Source organism: Erigeron canadensis, chromosome 1 (assembly GCF_010389155.1).
Source record: "Erigeron canadensis isolate Cc75 chromosome 1, C_canadensis_v1, whole genome shotgun sequence".
In the NCBI taxonomy this organism is placed as follows: domain Eukaryota; kingdom Viridiplantae; phylum Streptophyta; class Magnoliopsida; order Asterales; family Asteraceae; genus Erigeron; species Erigeron canadensis.
Genome location: NC_057761.1, coordinates 49,398,825 through 49,424,718, shown reverse-complemented (window position 1 = coordinate 49,424,718; position 25,894 = coordinate 49,398,825). Strand labels below are relative to the sequence as shown.

General features: G+C 32.6%; 1 protein-coding gene across 1 annotated transcript; it reads left to right on the top strand.

Annotated features, from left to right (window-relative positions):
• The first annotated feature begins 20,657 nt into the window (after positions 1-20,657).
• On the top strand, positions 20,658-23,177 carry LOC122585629 (laccase-7-like). Its single transcript, XM_043757756.1, has 6 exons — positions 20,658-20,756; positions 20,885-21,036; positions 21,151-21,395; positions 21,589-21,726; positions 21,866-22,822; positions 22,920-23,177. Exons 1-6 carry the CDS (start codon positions 20,658-20,660, stop codon positions 23,048-23,050), a joined length of 1,722 nt encoding a protein of 573 aa, XP_043613691.1. The 3' UTR covers positions 23,051-23,177.
• The last annotated feature ends 2,717 nt before the right edge of the window (positions 23,178-25,894 follow it).

Below are 25,894 nucleotides of genomic sequence, written 5' to 3'. Positions count from 1 at the left end.
TAACTCTCGTGACAAAAGTTTAAAAACATTAAGCAAAAAAATAAAATTTTTGTGGCAAAAGTTAAGAAAAAAAAAGTTATGGTCAAAAGTAAAGAAAATGAAACTTTGGTAACAAAATTTAAAAAGCAAAAGTTATGTGGTAAAAAACAAATAAAAGAAAACTTTCAGAGACTGAAAAAAATTAAGTTATGTGAAATAAAATACAAAAGTTAAAGTCGAAAACAAAGTATGTGGTAAAAATAAGAAAGAAATAAACTTTTGACGGGAAAATGTTAAAAACCAAAAGTTATGTGGCAAAATGTAAATAAGTCAAAACTTTAGAGGCAAGAGTTAAGAAACTTAAACTTGAAAACAAACTCCGTTAAATATCCTTTTATAACTAATGCTAGCTAGCCAGACAACACTTAACGACCATTAAGACTGTTACTTAACGGGTGTTAAAGTTATCTATTGGGTTTGTTTAATTCTATGCAATAGAGATTTGTACCTTGTATGCATAGATGAGTTGTAAAAGTATATAGCTTTTTAGAATATATATAATTAGCAATTTTAGTGATAGTGATGATGCATTTGCAATTATAGATGACTGCTTAAATTACCTTTTAACCCTTGCATGATTGGTTTTACCATCATTCTCACAATTTGTTAAACTAAAAATATTTCTACATTAATACTACTTATAGTTAACATTAAGAATGAGATAATAGGTCATACGAAACCTGTTAAGATACGAATCTGTTAAGGTCAAATACGAACACGACCTGTTAACTAATCGTGTTATTTCTTTCAAACACGATTACGACACGAAAATTAATAGGTGCACCTGTTAAGACCTGTTAAAAAACCTGTTAACATATATATTATATAATTCTTGACTAATATTAAAAAAAAAACATTAACGATACAAAAACTTTTACAAATCTCAACTATTATATAGCAATAATAATCCTTATATTACAAAAGTTCATAGACATCTTACCTTATAATAATCATATATCAAATCATAATATCAATTGTTAGTATTATATATATATATATATATATAATCTTAACAGGTCATAACAGGTCCAGAACTGTTAAGACACGAAACCTATTAAGAACAGGTCATGTCGTGTCGTATTAACAGATTTCGTGTCAAAATTACCAGCCTTAGTTAACATCATGTCTCTTTTAAAAAATTTGTTAAGTACAAATGCCCCGTTTGACATGGTCAGGGATACGTTTAGAAGTGGTCATGAATAACTTGTTAAACCGTATACATTTAAGTTGAAAAGAAAAATGTCTTTTCATATTTGTAATGTGGGGTAAAGAAAGCTAAATAATACACAAGGGCCAATGATGATTAATCCAACCGGTCAAATGCATCATAAGTTTTATCAAAGGTTTTGAGTTCGATCGTTAAGGATGACAAGTTTTGGGGGGTTTTTCTCCGAATACTTGTAACGGCCCATGGTCAACATCTCGTTGTCTAAGCTACGTGTTAGGCTTCACCATTATACGATGAGGTTTCCCTGATGTCGCATACCGACTGAATGTTGGAAAAAAAAATACACAAGGTCTAAATGGTTGAATTAATAATACAGGTAGGTGAGTGGTTTTTCACGATGTCGTTTGTTCGTGAGGTCCCAGATTAGAATCTTATCATATGCAAATGTGATGAGTAGGTTTTAGCAACGTTATACCTATCTAACATGGGGAACAAACCCTTTAGGACGTTGCCAGAAGTTGAACCGACATGGACGCACCTTCGTAAGAGTATTTACCATTTATCCGATGTTATCTTTAAAAAAAAATACTAACCATAATATAAGTCTTTTTTTAAACATATTTTGGCGTCAATTTAAGATATCATGTGATCGTTTTACATTCATACCAACGATCTCTCTTTCATAGAATTCAGAATATTACTCGCCACAGTACCAAACAATCTATAAACCGGATTTCTATATTTATTTTTTATTTTTCACATTATAGTCAAAACGCTTGATATAGTGAATAGTGATTTATTCAATTGAAATCATTCGTTTTCTTCCCTAGCAATATGTTTTGATCATTTGTTAACGATGTTCTATTCTAAAGCTTTCCTACAAATATATAACCATTAGGAAGTAATATTGCTACAACAAGTTTTAACTATCTACAACAATTCCAGCATGATATAGTTGTACACTGCACAATAAATTTTATACATTTATTGTAAATGGCTAAATTTTATTGTATAAATAATTAAATATCATTCCCAAACCAAAATTAGCAAAACTTGTTATACCCATCAAGCCACAATATTTGTAAAATTGTCTGGTGTGTATCACAACAAGTACAAAAAATTTAAAAAGTTAACATTGAAACCTTGAGTTCGCCATATAAGAAGATATGGAACATTTAACATACCATATAAGAATGTTCTATTTTGTTTAGTATTGATCTAGATATCGTTTTATTCTTGTAATTGTAGCTTCTTGTACTTTGAACTCTTTACTACTTTACTAGTGAAATTTTAATTTTAATATATTGTTGTTTCAAAAAAAAATGTGTTACGTTAAAAATCATGCAATAAATAAAGTTTTTATATAATTTATAAATTTAGTAGTAAATTACTGAAATGATACATGTGTTTTGATCGAATTACTAGTTTCGCACCTATAAGATCAAAATTACGTTAATGATACCTATGGTTTACAAATTCGCACTCGGACCATATCTGAGGCTGACGGTCGTCAACTATGTCGTTAAGTAACTCCACGTGTCGTATAATATAAATAGTACTAGTATAATATAAATGGAATAAGAGTGTCGTAATACTTGTATAAAAACCCAAATAAATAGGAAAAGGCGAAACAAAAAAAAAATGTAGATTATGTCAAAAATTTACATGGCACTCAAAAAAGTTAACTGCGTGGAGCGTTTGAGGCTGTTAAACCTGGCCCATGTCATTTGCCATACTTTTAGCCAAAAAAGATAAATTTATGTATTTTTAAAATGATGTTGAACAAAGTTGATGATTGAAAACAAGACTAATCGGGGAACACCGATGATTATCTTAAAAGTTAAAACCTTAAACCATGATTAAAGTAGCTATTAACCACCATCTAGAAGTGGAACTTATATATAAAGTGACTCATAGCATATATTTTAATACTAATCTTGTATCTGCATAAGATTATGATTCCTAATAGTTTTTAACAACTTGGTGGTCTCCTTGGGTGCCAGAAATTAAACAATGGTCAAGACAAATGAAAATGGTTGGCGTTGATGTGTAAGAAATTGTCGAGTACTGTTTTAGGATATTAAGTTTAAAAGATATATATACAGTATATATATTACTCGTATCGTATAATAATTTTACTGTTGATTTTATAAAGGTAAAGAACTAAATCGTTTTTACATGACATTGTAAGATTGAAAACTACAAGACATGATTTAATTTGAAATATTACTTTGAAACAAGTTAATAGAAATTTAAGTTATTTTATCAAACTTTTCATGTATTTCTTCCATATCTTGAAAGTATGTCATCACGTTTTAGTTAAAACAATTATAAAAATGTGAAAAAAATTATTAATTTAATCACATATAAAAATGTGTAAACAAAATGTTAATACTTAAAAATATGAATAATTGTCAAATAGTTTTACACTTAAAAATGTAAAAGTCAATTTGTAAAACAGAATTTTTTCACACTCTCCATGTGTGAAAAAAATAGGTGTTTCAAATTAACTTCCGCTCTCTTAAGTGTGGACAATTGATATATTTTTACACACTTGAAAATGTGAAATTTTTTCTTCTCCACATATATAAGTATATAAATATTGTGATTTTTTACACTTTTAAATGTAAATTATTTCTACAAACTTTTAAATGTAATTAAATTAGCAAAAATTTTGACACTTTTTAAAAGTATGAAAAAACAAATGTGAACAAAATGACATATTTGTTATAGTGAAAGATTCTCAAATGAAACATAACGTGTATTTCGACACATATTTTACTCAGCATGTTTTGAGTTTAAATTATTGAAGTGATAAATATATAGAGGTTTGTTTTTTAAAATGTGGTCATTCTTTTGAATCATACCGAAAGTGAGATGTTTCTCAATATCGATAATTGACTGACCGTTCAAAATTTGATTTTTCAAAAAACTTGTTGATTTATTTCTTGTACCCGTTGTTACAAAGGTTCAATCTCAACAGAACATGGATCACGCATTCACGTGGGTTGACAAAATTAGCAAGATTGAGTCTTAGACACCATCGAGTTGTTACAAAGTTTCAATCTCGATATCTCAATCGAGGTATTTTAATTATTTTGTTTTAAAGTATGACTTTATGAATTTTATCGCTAAAATACATCTCAAATTTTCGGTTAAACCATCGACATTGATCCCTAACTTTTCAAGACCCGTAACACATGAAATTTTAATAAAAATCTACACTTGGTAAATTTATTTGAATCGTAAACCAAACTATCCCTACTTCCTATGTAATTACGTTTGACTCGCCTATGTAAATGATAAATATAATCGATATGCATCGGTGTGTCTCTTATAATGAATGCATCATAGCAATGAAATATCGGTGACTTGAAAAAGTTATATAAAGATATAGGTTTCTTATGTAGATTATGACATTTTCTATATGGTCTTCTATATAGTTTGATTTCGTCTTGTCGCCTAGAACATTTTTTCAAAGGTAAAGCCTTAGGCCAGAGTTCTTTTAGAATCAGTCTCTCTATCTTTGAATAAATGTAAGGTTGTCTACATCTTACAACCTCATGCCACATATTCGTCAAGAATGAGTACCGTCTTCGTCATCATCGTTGTGTCGATTATGACATTTCCCTTATCATAAACTTCAATACATACATAAACAGAATAAAATTCGTGACCTAACACCAAAAGATGTTTTCACTATCTTGTAAACTTTTAACTTCTTTGTTAAAAAAAACTTGATTGCGATTTATGAGACAATTTGCTAGGACGACAGGAGTCGACGGCAGGTAGAAGGATTTTATGGCCCATATCGACGGTAAAACTGCCGGCACTATGCTTCAGCGATTTGTGGGAGATACGTGAAGTCGGCGTCCATAAAATCAAAAATGGGTTGGGGACCACAGTTTTAGTGACCGTTGGCTTTGAATTTGGTGGTCAACATAACCGTTACGCTATTAATTTAAATAAAAAATAAAAATATTTAAACTCATATTTACTTATATATACATACATCTTCTTCCATTTCAAAACAAACACCGATTAAGACACACCAATTTTCATATACACTCACCAAAAACACCCAACTTATATTTCTTATACCCTCCTACCTTCAAACCCAATACAAATGCATCCCGCTTCTGTTAGTTCAAACTATGGGTCCAGTATGACTCTTCTTGAGATAAAGAACGCGTTGCAACGCAACTTTACATTCTTGACGACAACAAACATTAAACAGATGTGAAGGCTATCAGTAACAACATTATTGATGAAAAGTCGGCATTTATGGCCGAAATTGAAAAACGTCGAGGTCATCCGGTCGCCCTCCACATCCATTACATGACATACTTGCAACCGAAAGTGGACTGGTTGGATCAAATCATTATGCAGCTTACTGATGCTGAGTCAATACTAACGACCACGAATTAGCACGCGGAGTATTGGCAATGTAGTGTTGGCCGTTCCAACGTTGGTCGTCGCCTCGTAGGTTACGGACTGAACCGGTGGATGTATACGCGGCTTTCGGCGACGAGAAGAACGAATCCCCTGAACATCATGAATACATACACCGCAATGATGATGATAGTGACGTAGACTCTACGGAATCTCAATTTAGTTAACATTAAGTATTGTTTTTTTATTAGATAAAGGGGAACTTTTTTTCTTTTTTTTTTTTTAACAACGAGTTAGTAGTTTGTAATTAACGGTTAGCATTTGAGACACCATAGTGACATCCAATTGAGCAGTATGCAGTGCACGAACCACGCAAGCCTGGGATGAAACCCAGGACTCTCAAAACCCCCAATAATAATCTACTCCTACAAATGTAGGAAGTAATATTTGAACCCTGGTGGTTTTCCCCTAAGTCAAAGACCTTACCAATGGACCACCAACCTTTAATATGTATTTTTTTTACAAGTATTGCGTGTTTTTATGAATGAAATGAGTTGTTTATTATAAAGTATTTTAATCTAATTATGAAATAAAAATAAAATAAAATTTAAGAGAATTGAAAAATAGTTTTATAGTGTTATTTACTTATTTCATGTATTCTCCACAACATGATCATGAACCAAATGACTTTAAATAATATGTACAATTCGAAAGCCAATAACAATTCAAACATTTCTTTTTTTTTTTTTTGAAGTTCTAAAAGAAGAATATCCTTGGTTATTGATAATAGTTGCTCCATTCCAAAGACAAAGACAAAAATGGTACTTTTACTCTTAATATAATATAATATGATATTATGAGTTTATAACTTTGGTTTTAGGACAATCGAGTATTTTCAAATATCGGGAGTTGTATGGAACGACAAGAGCATGAATTTAATTACGTAGTGTTGTTCCAATTTTTCGTAAAACCCAAAGCTTTTATCTTGGATCTTTGACAAAAAAAAATATATATTTATATGTATCAAAATTCAAAATTATTCAAAATTTACCATTACCTTAAATTCTTTACATTGCTTATATTATACGTTTTCATACCCGTAAATTCTTTCCTTTTTAACATGTTTTCAAAAAGATTAAAAAAAAAAAGTAATTAAAAAAAACCATACTTAATTTCCGTGAGTTACCTTTCAAAAAAAAATTAATGTGAGTAATTAAAGTCTAAAGATTTAAAAGCTGGATGGCCAGATGGGAAATGAGGGAGGGTCATTGGGCTTTGAGCAAATTTTTATGCTTTGGGTCTGAGGTCAGGTGTGTGAAGACTGAGATTTCGGCGCAATTTTAGCTTTACCCCTTTTATTTCAAATTATTTACAATTCTACACCTAAATTTCAAGCCATTTGCGTATTCCCAAGGACAATCGAGTGGAACCTGAAAAAGAAATGTCTAGTTTTTTGGATTGTTTCAAATAAAAGTTTGAAAAAGAAATTAATAACAATAAAGTGGCATTATTGTAACTGTAATTTAAATTTATTAAGACCATAATAACTGCTAACTAGATCAACAACTTGTATAATATGGAAGCAATAGTGTGAATTCAGTTTGTGAAATCTGATAAAAAAAGAAATTTATGATTTAATGTAGATTTATTTGATGAAATAACTTCATGTTGGTCTATTTTTTTGCATTTGTTTCATTTGTAATGTATATATAATATGGGTTTTGTTGGGGTGCTATGGCGTTTCTTTTTTGTCCGGATCAATTCGGAATACCATAAAAAACGAGTTAGGGTGAAAATCGGTGGCTCGACCCCTAGTCTCAGGGATTTTTCATCTCTTATGGTGTTTTCGCAGTTCTGATCTTGACTTTTTAGGTGTCTAAATTTGTACATATATTGTAAATTTGTATCTTTGGACTACTAGTGATTTTGCTAGTAGTTTATATATATATATATATATATATATATATGCACATTTCTGCCTTTCAAAAAAAAAATCTAGCAACTTCCTTTAAAAACAAAACTAGGTCAACAACTAGATTATTGAATCTGGAATTCATTTCGAAATTTAAGTTTTTTTTTGGATTTGCTAACTACGGTAGTTTTTTTTCTTTTTATTTTTCAAAAACATTGAATCTACTTTTACTTTTAAATTACTTGTATATTTGGGATGAAATTCAAGACTACTGAAAAATCCCTATTAACCCACCTTTATACATATGCTAACTACTGTAGTACCATTGTAATTAAACTTGTTAGAACCATCCTCATGCACAACCCAACTCAACATCATTATTCATTAAATAACTAAGTTTTCTCTTTCAAACTTATCCAACTCAACTAAACTCAATTTTTACACTACAACTAAATCTTTTTTTTTTTATATATTTATTTAACAAGTAATAATGCTTTACAATTACTGTTTCTATCATTTAAAACTAGACTTATGCTCGCATAATGCGGCAACGGTGGGGTAGTAATGGCGGAGGTGGTGACGGTGGTGGGGGCGACAGTACGAGCGGTGATGGGGGCGGCAGTACGGACGGTGATGGAGGCGACGATGGTGGTGAATATAAAAATAATTGATGTTAAATGTGATATTATATTTATTTTAAGTGTTGGCGATCTATACTGTAAATTATTTCATTAAGTGTATTATAAGTTTATTAGATGAAGATGTTTCAATTAATGATTAAAAGAGAATGGTATTTTTGGTTTTCAAATAGTTTAAGAAAAAAAAGGAGTTTTCTTGTCTTTTCGATAGTATAGATTTAGTAAAAAAAACTAGAAATGCTATTTTGTATAATAATAAATTTTATATATTACATCTAGCTTAAATTATAAATTTAAAGTATACAAAACAAAAGAAAATGCATATACAAAATGTGAATGGAACATGCAACTTCTCAATATGCTCCTAAATAAATATTAGAGATTATATATAACTTAAATTATAAATTTATATAGTAAAAGTTTTTTTTAAGATAATGGAAGGAATCTTATTCCTAATACCACAATTGGATACCATCGACCCACTGTTTTTTATTTGACAAGAGGATGAAAATATATTAGAATATCATCCGACTATTGTTTGACTGGCAGAACTGTTCGGTGAGCTTTTAAATGTTTTTTTTTTTTGTCATTTTCTAATAGTATAAATGTATAATTAGTGGTGACCAACTTTAGCAAAAAACGGTTGATGGAAATGGTTTTAGATTTCTACCCTATTTTGGTGAATAGCTTTCTGATTAATCTAAAACCATTAACTGAAATCCTAGACCTATATAACATATATATACTGACACATAATATATGGGCTGGATTTGGGGCTTCCAGGACGTATATTACACTATCATCTCATAGAGATTAGTGTAGTATGGATATCATCACATACATCTAATGTCACGTATATATTAGCCTCTTTTAACATCATATCATCTCATACACAATGTAGTATAGTTAATGTCTCATACACAAATATGAGATGTAGTACAGGTGAAACTCCTATAGCCCATCTCTTGAATTGCATTGCAGCGGACAATAATAGATGCACAGAAACTGCACCAACATGGTTGTTTGCACATGTGATCACCAACTAATTTTATGAAACATGATATACAATATATTTGTATTAGAGTTAATTACTGAAATGGTACCTCACGTTTGCGCCATATTACTGGTTTCATACCTTTCCTTTCGAAATTATGCTGATCATACCCAACGTATGCAAATCTCCACTCGGACCATACTGGAGGCTAACGCCGTCAGCCGGCCGTTAAAACCTCCCCCACGTGACTTGCACGTGAGGGGTAAATATGTAATATCGCGTTTCCTAATTACTGAAATGGTACCTAACGTTTGCACGATATTGCTGGTTTCATACCTATATGTTTCTTAATTACTTAAATGATACCTAATGTTTAGTTATTAATTTTTTTTATTTTTTTTAATTTGTTTTATCTTTCTTTTATAAAAATTCTCCAAAACTTGTTACAATTTAATGAAAATAGTCAGATTACACCTAAAATCCACTAAAAAATAATACCAAATAGCTATTTCATAACAAAATATAAGTTTTAAAGTTCACGAATAACCAAAAATAGCAATAAAGTATCATCAAACAATTCTAAAAAAATTTGCGAGGAAATTTTTTTTTTGAAAAAATTCCGGAAATACTGCAATGGTAATACCAGAAATACAAGTCAATATTTACTGCGACACGAAGCTTAAAGCAATGTTTTAAATACCCGTAAATATCGGCTGATATTTCTGGTATTACCGTTGCGGTATTTCCGAAATTTTTAAAAAAGAAAATTTTATTTTTTTTAAAAATTATTTTTATGATACTTTATTACTATTTTTGGTTATTCGTGAACTTTAAAACTTATATTTTGTTATGAAATAGCTATTTGGTATTATTTTTTAGTGGATTTTAGGTGCATTTTGACTATTTTCATTAAACTATAACAAGTTTTGAAGAATTTTTATAAAAGAAAAATAAAAAAAATTAAAAAAAGTAAATAAAGTAATAACTAAACATTAGGTACCATTTAAGTAATTAAGAAACATATAGGTATGAAACCAGCAATATCGTGCAAACGTTAGGTACCATTTCAGTAATTAGAAAACGCGATATTACATATTTACCCCTCACGTGCAAGTCACGTGGGGGAGGTTTTAACGGCCAGCTGACGACGTTAGTCTCCAGTATGGTCCGAGTGGAGATTTGCATACGTTGGGTATGATCAGCGTAATTTCGAAAGGAAAGGTATGAAACCTGTAACATGGCGCAAACGTGAGGTACCATTTCAGTAATAAACTCTTTGTATTATGATCAATAACTGAACTAATTACATAGTTATGTGATCAAAAACTAATTACATAACACATGTAATCACTAATATAGTTGTATGTGATCATCAACTAATTTTATAAAATATTAAGTTATTGATCAAGAAACATGTATTTACATTGCCTATTTCACATACATATGCATAAACTAATTACATCAAATTTACTATATAATTTCATACGTATACTCAGATGCGTCCATGCACATGTAATCAATAAGTAATTACATGTGCTCGTATACTCAAAGTCATAGACATACACATATGTTCATATGTACACTTACATGTATAGACATAAATGAACAACAAGAAACTCAAATAATATATATATATATATATATAACTTAGAAAACTAATGAGTCTGGCACAAAAATTTCGCTTTCACCATGACTTGAAGTTAAAAGATTGAAATTTTTTTTTTTTTAATGAAACAATGAAGTGGGTTTTCAAAATGACTTTGGTGAAAACACCGCAAATTTCGGCTGCCAATCTATGTTTATTTTCTTCAATTTCTTTGTCAACATCCATGTTCTTCATAAGCCATATTCTTCAAGTTTTACATACAGGTTTTGTTTGATCAAATAATCGCATTATGGCTCAACCGGAGGTGTGAGTATGGTTGTTGGTGTTTATCGGCGGTTCCCTTAGGGTCAGATGGTCGGAGACCGCTTTACACCTATTGTCGTTGATCCTAAGCCGTTATGTTCGACTTAGGGTTTGAGGGTTTTTCTTTAGGGTTTATTCGGAGGTTGAATAAGCTATGAATGATTTATAGGGTTTTGCATATCGAATGTATGTTGGTCTCCCTGTGCCGTATGGCTCTTCCTCTATTTATATAGAGGGTAAATAACTTAGAGAGGAGGGTAAGAGAATTAGGGTAGATCTCTTTCTGTTTTGTGAATATCTTGTTTCCTTTTTGAGGAGATTTGCGGTAATCTTGTTACAAAGTCGTGTCCATGATATTCGGACTTGATACATGGTTAATAAGATAATCGTGGAAAAGATCTTTATCTGATCTCCCTTGTATATCTCCTCGGAGCTGCGTATTTGTTACCTTTGGGGCTTCGGGGTAATCATATTGATCGGAGGTTAAGCTCCGTTATGGGCATATATACGTATTACCTGTACGAAGGTGACTTCGTATTCTGCTTCTGATTCGGGTACGGAGCTAGAGCTCCGTATGGGTATATCAATAGGTTTCACGGATGAAGTTTTGGTATCCCTTCTTTCAATGCCTTATGTGATTTTAAGAGCCGGTTGGTTGCATGATGATGGTTTATGACAACAGAGATCCATCATCCAGCAGGAAAAGAGAGGGATCTGGAAGGGGAAAAGAGTTTTGTGTTTCAGATTTGAGATTCCGTCATTGCAGCGGCCTCTTATTTGATTCCGTAAACAGTATGGATTGGTGCGAAATTAAGAGAGAAATTAACAACAAGGGTTTTTGCTTTGGGGTTAATCGACCGGTTTTTGGACGGGTTTTGGCAAAGAAATGGCCGGAGATGGTGAGAAGTGAGAACATAACACATACAGATACACACCTTTCATTATATAACTAAATGATTTGATGCGTGAGATTAGAGATAATAGGTTAGACTATGTATCACAAAATTACTAAGATAACCTTTTGTATTTAATTAAATGATAAATTCGTTTTTAATTTATTACAGTTTTGCTATATTGTTAATAACCATTGATCTAATAATTGTATGGTTAGGATTGAGTTTTAAGGGTTCTCAAAAGTTACTGTTTTTTTTTAAGGTTCCTAATTTAACTTTTCAATATCTATATATATAGCGTACATATATAGCAGCAAACAGAATATATATATATATATATGCTTGCTTCTTTGGAGAAAATGGGTCAATGACAGTTTGTATGCATGCATGGGTGGTCAATGTGACCGTTTGAACCCAACGGCTACAACAGTTCAAATTTAGTCCAATTAAAAAAAGGAAAAAAAAAAACAAGTGTTTGTATCTCGTCTATGTGGGAACGGGTAGGCTCAAAACGAACGAAGGACCTAGTGGTGTGCACTCGTCCTCCATGCTTGGACGAGCGGGGGAACGAGCCAGAACGAGGGTACTGTGAGTACTCTAACAACTGCGCGCGTATTCTCTATCTTGCATGGTAACATCTCAATTATCCCAGGATATGTGTCATATGTCGGGTTAAAAACAAAATCGATTGGCTAATCGGCTGTGGGGTATCATCCCCCACTTTAGTGCATTAAGGGTTTTGTTTTTGCAAATGGGTACGAACATATATTTGATAAGTCATAATTGAATATATATTTAATGGTTTAAAGATGATTATTTAAATAATATTTTATAGAATAGACCTACTTTGATATATATGTTTTATGTATTTCAGGATTCAGCTAAAATGGATAAAATATGGCTTAAAATTGTGATTAAATGAAGCAAATATTGTTCGAGAATGGTTGATGACAAACACATGACGTGCCCTTGACTTTGACTGGTCAGCATTCACCATTGTAATAATAAGAGTCATAATTAATTGTGTTTTGGGCTTCTTGTGCAATTGGACATTAGAGAAAAAAAAATTAGAAGAGCAGCCATATGTTACCTGATGGATTCGGCCCAAAATCAAAATGAAATTAGGCAACATGTGGTCAACAAGAAAAGAGAAGTCATCTCAATTAGTTTTGGTTGTCGGCTAAAATCCCACGTGAGCTTACAAGGAATTAGAAAGCTATATATATTTTTTGGGGACATCAGAGGACATATTCGGCAGCATTAATTTTCGTGAGGGGTTTTTCGGCCTGCGGACAAATTAGAGGCACGAACAGAAAGCAGCTTCGCATATCATCATCATCATTCGACCATGCAATGAATTTCTACATCAACCATTATTGACTTGAAGATGATTACGTCCGGCTAAGGATTTTGCAATCTCTTCCGATGAACAATTGTTAGTTAATTTTATTTGATGAACTTTACTTTCAGTCGCGTAAACTAGGGGTGGTAACGAGCCGAGTCGAGTTTCAAGATATTTAGGCTTGTTTGTTTAATTTTCACTCAAATCGAGCTCGAGCTCGTATAAATTTTCAAAATATTGCTCGAGCTCGACTCGACTCTGTTGAAGTGTGATCATCTTATTATAAATCGCATGTCCGGAAATAGTTTAAGACGACGGGGTCACACGAAATGACACGATAACTCGATAATATTAATTGATATATTAAAGTAATATATTGATTAGTTTGATCACGGAATGATTAATTAAACATAATTAAAGGGTTAATTATATTTAATTGATTAAAGAAGAGGATTAAAATGTGAAATTGAAAAATGGATTTAGACCCTAAATGCTAAGGGGGAAGGGGGGGGGGGCGGCGGCCATGACAAGGCCTTGTAAGCCTTTGTCTAGCTTATTTTCCTAGTAAATTTTAACCTAATTATGTCCTATAAATGGAGGGTTAAGTTTAAGATTTTTCACATATTATTTTCACATAAGTTTTTCTCCTTTTCTCCCTTTTTCTTTGAAGTGGCCGATCTCTCTTTTATTAAGGGGATTTCGACTTTGAAGTTAAGGGTTTATAACAAAGGGTTGTTCGGTTAGTGATCAGGGTACTAGCATACATTATACGGGGTGTCTAGTGTGCGATCGTAGAGGGGTTTTGCTTTAAACCCTACTTGATAATAATATCATTATTACTATTGTCTTATTGGAGCTTTGCATAAGGTACGCAACTCAATTTTGTTCTTTGTTAATTAATTTGATTGCATATATGTTTCGATTTCTTCCGTTGCGCTTACTCGTGATTATATGTTTATTTATGTGTTCATATTCTAACAGACTCATTAGTGTTCAAGCTCGAGCTCGTATAGTTATTTGAATACTTGTAGAATTAACTTAGTTCGAGTTTCATTTCCATGTTTAGGAGCTCGAGCTCGATTAGCTCGTTTTATAGAACGGTACATGTTACCATTAAACATTTATCGATCCTCATTCGTGTATACTCAAAACTTTGATCCCATTAATATGAATGGAAACAATCTACTAAAATGTCCAATATTGAAATAAAGTTAGTTACTTTATACATATAGTTTTATGTTATCCTTGTAAAAAGAACTTTGGACAAAATCAACTATATGATATTCGTTTTCATTTTAGTACTAAATAATGCCTAATATGTATTAGTTATCAATTATGTTACCATTAAACATTTATCGATCCTTATTCATGTATAATCGAAACTTTGATCACATTACTATAAATAAAAATGATCGATTAAAATGATAACTATTGAAATAAAAATGGTCACATTACTATAAATTAAAATGATCGTTTAGCTAACTTTTGCTTTTTTGATACACTATTAAAGTATTTAGTATTGATTTATATTTTTATTTAAGTAATGGTTAAAGACTTAAAGATTTGAGCTTTTATATAAAATATACGTAAGGATAATAATAAAAATATGGTTGTTCTTAGTGGTTAAAGGGTCCTCCATTAAACTTGGAGGTCATGGGTTCAACTCTCCTTACTAACATATAAGTGATATTTTTAACCTTGTATACCAAGGCTCGAGTAGCTCGTAAAGCTAGCCCGGCTCGAAAAAGTAATCGATCTTTCGAGCGAGCCGAGCCTAAAATATTTTTTTAAAGCTCGACTCGTCTAACTAATCGAGCTCCTTTTTTTTGTTCGGGATCGACTCGTAACTCGGTTTAAACGAGTTCGAGCTTGAGCAACTCGCGAACAGCTCGACTCGATTACCACCCCTAGCGTAAACATTGTTCTTTTTAGATTATAATTCATATGACTGATTGAGTATTTATTCACTATTATTTGATTTGAATTTTCGTAATACAATTTATTGTGAGTTAATGATTTGTACCGAGTCCACCTAGTTTAGGGATTAAAACAGGTCATTTAATTAACATAGGTTGTGCCCAAAACTGTTCTTGTCAAGTAATAAAATTATATCTATGTAATTTAGAATAAATACTCGGTAAAGTTTATTAAGTAAATCAACGAAACTTTTGGGATTTGGGAGGGATGCACCTTTTTATTACTGTTTACAACTTCTATCTTTAATTTTGTTTTGTTTCAGTAATTTAAGTTTAGTTATTTTGTTAATTAATATTAGTTTTTCTTTTTCTTTTAAAAACCAATCGAAAATTGTTAAAACTTGATTATAACCACAAACACTACTCGTGGGAACGATATTCACTTACCCTATTTAGTATAAGGTATTTAGATTTAATTTTGATTGATACTTCGACGTCGATCAAATTTTGGCGCCGTTGCCGGGGAGTGAGTGCGCTGGTAATTCAAGTTTTATTTATTTATTTTTTTTTAAACTTTTCTAGGTAGTTATTTTTATTTACTTTTAAAAATCAAAAAAAAAAAAAATCATAAAACCATAAACATACAAAAAGATTTTTCCTTTTTATTTTAGTTTATTTTCTGCATTTATTATTTCTTGTTCTATTTTACGGCGTTTGCTTTTATTTTTGTTGGTTTTTAGTTACCTTTAGTGCATGCATATAAGGAATTTCGGATGGATTACTACTCTTCAAATGCATATCTTATATGGAGGGAAGAACAAGGAAGGAGATATGATCCATATGCAAATACTTATAACTCAGGATGGAGAGATCAACCAAACTTTAGATGGAGTGGTGATAATACACCGAATCGAAATAAAGCATACCAACACTTCAACCACTCACAAAGATCCTTCCAACAGTGGCCTCAACAGAATTTTCAAAATCGGGGCGGCTTTTACATGGAATGTCAACATTATGGGTACCAACAAGAGGCATACCAATGTCAGTATGAGGCCCAATACGAGAACTAGTATGAGGACCAAATTCATAACCGATTATCTAGCACAGACTCAAAACTGGACATGTTCTTGGAAGAGATGAAAAGGGCAAATGAAAGCACTAAGCAGCAAATCAAGGCTAACTCCAAATCTATTGCTGCTTTAGCAAGACAATTGGGTCAAATTGCTGAGCAGTTAGGAAGGAGGGAAGATGAGGTGTTTCCAAGTCACATAAAGGAATACGGATCAAAGAGGAGCGTGACAATGAATGACATATTCATTGATTCAGGTGAGTCTTTGGACTTAGTTTCTGATTTCCCATTAATTATTGAAAAATATGTGCAGATACAGGAGGTCGAACATGGGGAAATTGAGATCGAGAAAGAAAGCATGGAAAAAGATCTACCAACCGAGTGTGACACAACTGATCCTATTGATGCGCCACACTGGATAAGGTTTCAAGAAGATGAGCTACTGGTTTCCAATGGTACATCGCATTGTGAACAAGGAGATTTTGAGGAGCCAAACATTGCTCAAAGCGTTGAACCTGTTCTTGATCGTGCGCCACACTGTGTCTATGAGGTTGACCGTTCTTTATTAGAGTCAGTTAAAGCTTCTAAATTGAAGGCCGATCAAGTTCAGATCACTTTCCCACAACATACGGAAGAAGAAAAGACTCAAGAAAAGATTGGTAAGTACCCGAACATGGTCAATTTTATAAAAACTAATGTGCCTTCGTTTATGTTGTTTTCAAGTATGCCAAAACTTGACAAATCTTTCAAGAACTTGATGTTGATGGAGAAGAAAAAAGAGCCAGATAAGGAGATCACGGCTTTTACAAAGGCTGAATATGCGGATACAGGGCAAGAACATTTTCTAACTAAGTTGTGTTATCGAGGAGCTCTCTAATTCTTAGTACTTTAATTAAATTTCAATATGATGAATTAGTCAATCCACGAGCTAGTAGTAATTTTATGGCATATTTCTTATTTCCTAAACTAGCACCGGATCCCTTAGCTCCTCATCCTTTCAAACTCACGAACATAAGCTTTCAAATTAGTTATTTGAAAATTCCGCGTCACAACGGAATTTTTAAAAATTTGTATGTTTGGATGAAAGGATGGATTTTCCCCATGGATTTTAAAGAAAAGATAAATAATTTTTGTTTGTTGAAAGAAAATTTTGAAAAGGTGTATTTATGTGGCTGGGTAATGATAAAAAATAAATTCACTTATTTTTTACCTTATTGGTGTAGGCCGCCTAATTCTTTAATTGTAGGGGCTTTCAAAACCCGACCATGATATATCTCTTGGGTGTGAGTCAGGCTGATGACGTTAAACTAAGCGCTGAATGGGAGACAACCCATTATTTTATTTAGTATTGAGTCTTTTTGTTTTAATTTTTTTTAGTTATGTCACCAATAATACAATTGTTCATCATGTGTGATCAACTTTAAGAGGTTCAAAGTTGGGGAGGGGTTTATATTAACTTGTTTATTTGTGTCAACCTCGAGAGAGAATTATATGGATAATTGGACTTATCTCTAGTTTTGAGCATTGAGGGCAATGCTCGGCTCAAAGTTGGGGAGGGGAGTCAAACTTATTGTTTTGTTGTTAGTAGAAAGTATGTTAGAGCAGGTTGAGAAGATATAAAGAATGGTGCAACAGAAGAAAAATCAAGAAGGTTGATACACATTTTGAAGATTTTCAAGTCAACCAAGCATCAGAACGCATAATCTAAACCCGAGAAGTTTTGTTTCTCTTATACTTTTTTATTTATTTTCCCATACTTTTTATTTAGTTCATTATACAACTTATATGGGAGGGAAGTAAATAGGGAAAACTGGGTAATTTTGAACTTTTGTGATGTTTGTCCTCATAGTTTAATTACTTTTTGCAACATAGTTTTAACATTTTTAGGATGGGGTGTATAAAATTTAGGTGGATGGAGGGAGTTTTTAGATTAATTTAGTAGTTACGTGTTGTATGTATATATTGAAGATGATATGTATATATATATATTAATAAAATAGGTTTTTTTTATGAAAAATTTCTGGTCAACAAGCCGTTGAGGGGGGGGGGACCCACGCATGCCAACGTTCGGATTTCTTACCATATGATCGGCTACTGAACTCGATTCCTTACCCAACTTCCTCTACCTGATCACTAGCCGATGGGTTGCGGCGGTGTAGCCGATCGCAACGGCCAACCCGAACCCTTACCTGACTGACATGTACTCCTTCCGGCCTTATGAAGATTTTTAAGCTATTTTATTAGAAGGATTTGTCGATTTCCATATTAATTATCTCTTTCTCTAGATTTGCCTTTTTCATCCAATAGTTTTCTCACCAGTCACCACCAACATTTTAAGATTCCTTCCGATCATAAAATCTTGGTTACAATAGTGGTGGAACTTTTAAAATCTTGGTTAAAAGATTACAATTGGGGGTGGAGAAGCTAGGCACTCTAGACACGTGAAAAGGTCTGAAAAACAACGGCAAATACTCCAATATTCCAATGTACGGATTTCAATTCTTAAAAAAACAACGGCAAATTAAATTATTTGTTTTCAAGTGGTAATATCAGTTTGCTCCCAAGTAAAATGGAAGAGAAATTAAATTTGTGAGGCTAACTTGTTTTATTTTTTATGTTTAAATATATGTGTATGCATACTACTGTATTAAATATAATAATGATTAATTGCAAGGTCAAATATATCTAGATCACGCGTTGGAAGTATGACCTATTCATTACTTAATCAAATTTAATATATCTAAGTAATCTTCAAGTTAACTATCCGAAAAAAATTATAAATATCAAAAAAGAAAAATTGACAATTGTCTATTCAAGATAAAAATTCACAGCTATACGCGTTTCTAACACATTTTTATATTTTAAAAAAATGTTAGCTCACTTTGCGACATGACTTTTACTCATGGAAGAGTGATACCGAAGAAAACTAGGTCTAATAAATTAACCTTTACATTATTAGGTTTACATAATTAATTTTTTCTAGAAGTGTGAGTTTATTTAATGTTAATTTACTTTTTAAGGGGTGACTTTCTTCAAAATTTAATTTATATGTATGTTAATTTTGATGACATCTTATCTTATAAGGATGAGACTCCCCATGGATAAAACAACGATGTATCATTATACTCCAGGTCTTGAGTTAGATGACTTTCAGGTTTGACAAGTTTTAAGATTTTTCCTTTCAAAAACTTGTAATCTCTCATCGTTAATATCTCGTTGTTTAAAGGACATGCAAGACTTCACTATTATATGATGATGTTTTCTCTAATGTCATATCCCAACTGAACATTCAGGGAAAAAACAATGATGTATCAACAACTTAGAAACTAAGAAGTACACACTTAAAAACGGTGAATTACATCTATCTATTAAAAGGAATGAAGGGATGACTAGTAACCGTCTATGTGACGAGTTATTATTCGTCCGCTACATATCTTGAACAGTTAATCAAATTTTGTCATATCGTATTCCGTTTGGGTCTTTAAATACGAGTTAGTTATTAATTTTTGTACATTTTTTTTCTTTTGAGAGTTCCCAACCAATAGGCCGATGAAGTAGGATATCTCGGGTTCAATAGCACCCTACGATTAAAGAGTCCATGTAAAATATTATAACTTTTTCGTTACCATATCATGTACCTTTATGTACAACGTACATACTATTATATATGTATGAGTGTTTAGTTTTTATCACACTTTTTCATTTAGGGTTTTTTATTTATATATTGAAGATTCAACTGTCATTATTGCAATTGTTTCAAGGGATAATGGTTTACGAATATAATCACCTATGACCAAATAGTTATGCAATGTAGTGACCTATTCAGGTGGCTATGTAATGTATACACCAATGTTTTCTTGGCTATACTATGTAAGGTTCTTTTTATTTGAGTCAATCAATGTAAGAAACTACGTTTTTTTTTTTTTTTGCTATACAATGTAAAGTCCGTACATATTTTACATAGTATAGCTAGGAAAACATAAGTGCATACATTACATAGCAACATGAATAGGTGAATACATTACATAACCATTTGGTCATAGATGGTTACATTTGTATGCCATAAACCCTTGTTTTAACTTACCAGTTGAAGCCTCGTAATGCGGGGCCGGATTTTACTAGGTAGTCATTAATTAATTAAGTCGTTCAAACGCCTTTAGGTCCAAGTCTCACTACGTATGGTTCTCCACGCATGGAGATGTTTTTCTTCGATTTACCAACTACTTTAAAAATGTTTAACAAATGTGTATATATTAGTCGTATATATGTAGACCTCGATCAACTAAAGCAACACATATACAATCACAAGTTATTCATTCATCCATTCTACTAATTAAATTCTTTGCATGTTAATTATATATATATCGGGCATTAATTGATGCATGGAGCGAAGATCTGTTTTTGTAGTTGGAGTCGTCGTGCTAGCTTTTCTCTCGGTTTCGTTGCCTGCTACTGCTGATATTGTGGAAACTTCATTCGATGTAACTACCTACCTACCTGCTCATTCGAGGCCGGCCGGCTTAACTTCATCTTTACATATATATATATAGTTTCAGTCGTCGATATGTCTTATAGTAGTAATAATTATGCATTTACGGTGTACGTACAGGTGAAAAATTTAACGGTGAACAGATTATGTCAAAATCAAGTAATCACAGCGGTCAATGATAGCCTTCCCGGACCGTCTTTAATGGTTAAGGAGGGTGACACCGTTATCATACATGTCTTTAACAGATCTCCATACAACCTTACCATTCATTGGTACGTACGTATACGTAATTACTAATTAATTAATACTATACGTACAGTCGGCCTATCGATCAATCTTAATTAAGTAAGCGCGCTGCATGTGTGGGTAATATATATATGATGCAGGCATGGAGTGTTCCAAAGATTAAGTCAATGGGCAGATGGTCCTGAATTTGTGACTCAGTGCCCAATCAGGCCAGGAGGTAACTATACTTACAGGTTCAACCTGACGGGTCAAGTGGGTACACTTTGGTGGCACTCACACAGTTCATGGCTTAGAGCAACCGTTTATGGTGCTCTAGTCATTCGTCCACGAGATGGCCAGCAATACCCTTTTCCCCAACCCTTCCGTGAGGATACAATTTTGCTAGGTATATATATATAGTACGCCTACCTACCTAGTTTCCTTCTACCTACATAGTTAACTAATTACGAGTAATTGTTTATTATGCTAGCTATATACATATATAGAGAGAGAGAATATAATTAATAGATATATATATGATTGTCCGTCCTAGCTAGCTAGCTCATAATTAATGCATGGAACAATTAATAATATTTCAGGAGAATGGTGGAATACTAACCCTATCGATGTTGTGAATGCTGCCCTAGCTAATGGAACGACACCAGTTGAGTCCGACGCTTATACCATCAACGGTTGGCCCGGGGATTTATTTAACAACTGCCTTTCAGTTTCAAATAGTAAGTACATTTAGATTAAATCTACAGTATTAATTAGCTAGCTAATAATTAATAAGTAATTATTAATAATGATATTTTTATTTATGGAGTACGTACGTACGTATTTTGTTTAATTAATTGAAATAATTGGTACGTACAGATACGTATAGACTAGATGTGGTACCAGGAAACACATATTTGTTGAGAATAATAAACGCTGCAATGAATGGTCAATTCTTCTTCAAGATAGCAAACCATAACCTGACCGTGGTTGGGGTAGATGCAGCCTACACCGACCCCTACGTAACAGACGTAATCCTTGTTGGTCCCGGTCAAACCACCGATGTCCTACTGACCGCAGACCAACCACCGGGATTGTACTATATGGCTGCCCGTCCATACGCAAGTGCAATCGGTGTTACAATCAACAGCAACACCACCACCGCAATCCTTGCCTACCAGAACACCACTAGTACCACCACGCCTCTTCTTCCGGTCCTACCCGCCTTAAACGACACACCGACAGCCTTTACGTTTTCAAGCAACCTAACGGGGCTTGTCACTAGTCCCTTCTGGTCGCCGGTTCCAGCAACTGTGGATGAGAACATGTTTGTCACCATGGGGCTGGGGCTATCGGATTGTGGCTCAAACCAAACTAATTGTGGGGGGTTATTCTTTCAAAGGATGTCAGCAAGCATGAACAACATTTCATTCGCTTTACCAACAAGAATGTCTCTGTTGGAAGCCCATTTTAGAAACATTAGTGGTGTTTACACAACAGATTTCCCGGATCAGCCACCCGTGGTATTTGATTACACGGATACAAATAATAGCTTTAATATGGGTCTCATCATGACGCCAAAGAGGACAAGTGTGAAGAGTGTCAGGTTTAATGCCACCGTTGAGATGGTATTACAGAACACAGCCTTGATAGGTGTCGAAAACCATCCAATGCATTTGCATGGGTTCAATTTCTATGTGTTGGCGCAAGGGTTTGGAAACTACAATTCCACAACTGACTCCTCCAAGTTCAATTTGGTCAACCCCCAAGAACGGAACACGCTCGGGGTTCCTGTTGGCGGTTGGGCTGTCATCAGATTCCGCGCTAATAATCCAGGTTCATCATCTCACTACTACTTCATATATATACTCCGTATTAAATTAAAAATTGATCCACAAGTAGCTAGTAATATATAATTTGATACTACTTTCAGGTGTGTGGTTTTTTCATTGTCATTTGGATGTACATTTGCCATGGGGTTTAGCCATGGCTATCCAGGTGGAAAATGGTGGCACACCGGAATCAACCTTGCCACCGCCGCCGGCAGATTTTCCTCAGTGCTAGCCAGCCATCCGGCCGGGATAATTAAATTACTTAAAGGTCGTCATTGTTCATACAAATTACGGGATCGAATTGCATACATGCATGATTAATGAACATTATTAATAAACTGTCGATCGGAACGTATATCACGTACGTACTGATTCTTTAATTTATAAATGTACGTATATCGATCGTATATGAGTTATGTACTAGTATGATTTGCATCAGTTATATCGAATTACTCTTAATCTTATAGTTATACGAGTAATACATTTATGATCGATGGAAGTGGTATAATTTCCCGCGCCCCGCTTGTTATTGACCAAGTAATTAATATATATATATACTAGGTATTGTATCGCGGTTGTTTAAAATTTTTGTTTGAAGTGTTGACCAGTAAAATTCCTACAACCTTCGTGCAACAATTCTTTTGATATTCTATCATAAAACTATCGATAAGACGATAATGATGCATATACCTAACTTATATGCTTAAAGATATGTTTACTTCATACTTACTTTTTAAAAGGATTTATCGTTTTCCTTTCTACTAATTATCTTTCATTATCTCTAGCTTTGATCTTGCCACATGGCTTGATCTCCTTTTTAAGGCCTATCTTTAGGCATACAAATTATTTACATTAATCATTTTCTTAAAACTATATTAACTTTGAATAATATTTGGTAAAATGATCAACCATCGAAACTATATTCACAAAAATACATGACTATTGCCCATGTGAACTAACATAACTAATTAAAACATAATAACTTTACAACTGAAAGTAGTATTGCACATCGATGTTACAATAGTTATGAACACAATTGATTATAGATGTTATGACCCTTCATTCTTATACATCATGTATGTGAAAACACTTATCTAAATATAGTGCTAGGCTAGATGTTCAAACTTTTATTGGATGAGAGCCTTTTACAAACCAAACTAATAAAACCAAAGATAGAAACTACCCATATAGCGTGGAAAATGTCCTACAAATTGAAGAGAAGTTGTTAGAAACACGAAGTTCTAAAATGATCATAAGAACAAAAACGCAAAAATGCTACTTAACTCTGTCCTTTTTGTTTTTTGAACATTAATTTTATAAACTAACGCACTTTCGGCGAATTACCGAAAAGACACTAAAATTACATGAAATATTTGGGGCAAATTTGCCATAAGTTCCAGACTATACTATATTTTCTACTACGACATTTAATCCAAAAATAAGAAAATGAAACAATTTCACGAAAAATTTCTAGGCTGGGGCATAGTCACTCCTTTGAAAACAACATTGTTCCGATACTTCCATATTACCCACCACCAAATAGATAAAATGGCTTCAACAATATTCTTGGCTTTCTTTATTAGTTGCGTCCCCAATATTTGGTCCATTCACTCACTTGGGTCCCCATCTGGTATTGCGATTTGAAGCTGGCCATGTCGACATCATTTTACGTATCTTGGTTGACACAATGCAATCTTTGAAAATATGACTCACTGTTTCTGCACCCATATTACAAATAAAAGTTCATATAGATTAGAGCTATAATTAAATGCAGAATGAAAAACTAAATATGTAGCTTTTATAAATATAAACCTTTTATTACTTACATAAAAGAGTTGTAAACGAAGAGTATGTTTATAGGTGAACACAAACCATGCCATTTCAATTTATATTTGCACAGTAAAAAACCTCCTGCAGCAATATGTAATTCCAATTTCTTCGACCTGGAAAATCAACTGTAAGTTAAACCAAAATAAGCCCCAAAATTGTATTGAGGATCATTAGGTTTGCTTATTAAAACTGATTGTCTAATTATCACAACTTGTGATACGTTTTACATGTGTGGACAAACAAATGGAGTTACGGATCAAATAATCAGTTGCATACGTGTTGCACCAAAACTAAATATAGATATCGAAAGAAATTACCAATTTACGATTGTTCATATATTGTCTCTTACCTTAATTCACAAATATGTCTTTATATTAGTTCCTTAACCAATCAAATTTGTCAAACTCCAAAAGCATCGCTTTATTACAAATTTACTAATTCATACAATTGAAAAATACCCAAGTAGTATTGGCACAGCCTTATATTGCAACTAATGATTTGATTCTAACTACACTACTTAATATGACACAATCACTTTTAAGACACACAACCAAACACCCTCTACACCTGTTTAATAATAAACTATGATTTTTTAATGAATAGAATATCAAATATGTGATCCTTACTTATTAATTCCGATATCATATATATGCCAACAACCTTTTCAAGCAGCATTCTCTTTACTAATCATGACCTATCAGCAAAACCAAATGCGTCCCAAGATGAATACATATCATAAACATATTCAACATTAAAAAAGATTGTACTGTTATCTTTAAAAAGAGAAAAAAACGTAATAATTAAAATAATATTAAATCTAAGCATTTTCATATAAAAAAATGGAGGAAATCATTAGAAAAAAAACCAAAAAATTTCAGAAAATTATACCATGATTGAAGAGCATTGCCTTCATAGAGTCTCATTAATCATCCATTTTAACATTCGAAAATAGTTATCATTGTATACAAAGTAAGGATGTTATACCAAAATCAACATATTTGTGTGTAACGAAACTCTTCATTCCACATCGTCCTTCATAAAAACTAACCTAAGTTATACTTAAATCCTACTACGCCAAATAAAAATAATAAAAAAGTACATGAATGTTTACCACAAAAATATCGTGGTGCACAATGCATTTGTGGCAATTGTAGCAGCCATAAATCTTTGAACCTATACCTTCTGCCATGGGAAAAATTGAGTTAAACTTCGACATGACCAAATGGGAAAGAATAAAAAAAAATTG

What these genes read in the sequence shown, in the direction of transcription:
- LOC122585629 (XM_043757756.1), top strand. Translation starts at nt 20,658, where the DNA reads ATGGAGCGAAGATCTGTTTTTGTAGTTGGAGTCGTCGTGCTAGCTTTT. An exon ending in TTGTGGAAACTTCATTCGAT is followed by an intron (nt 20,757 to 20,884) that starts GTAACTACCTAC and finishes GTGTACGTACAG; the next exon opens with GTGAAAAATTTAACGGTGAA. An exon ending in TGAGGATACAATTTTGCTAG is followed by an intron (nt 21,396 to 21,588) that starts GTATATATATAT and finishes ATAATATTTCAG; the next exon opens with GAGAATGGTGGAATACTAAC.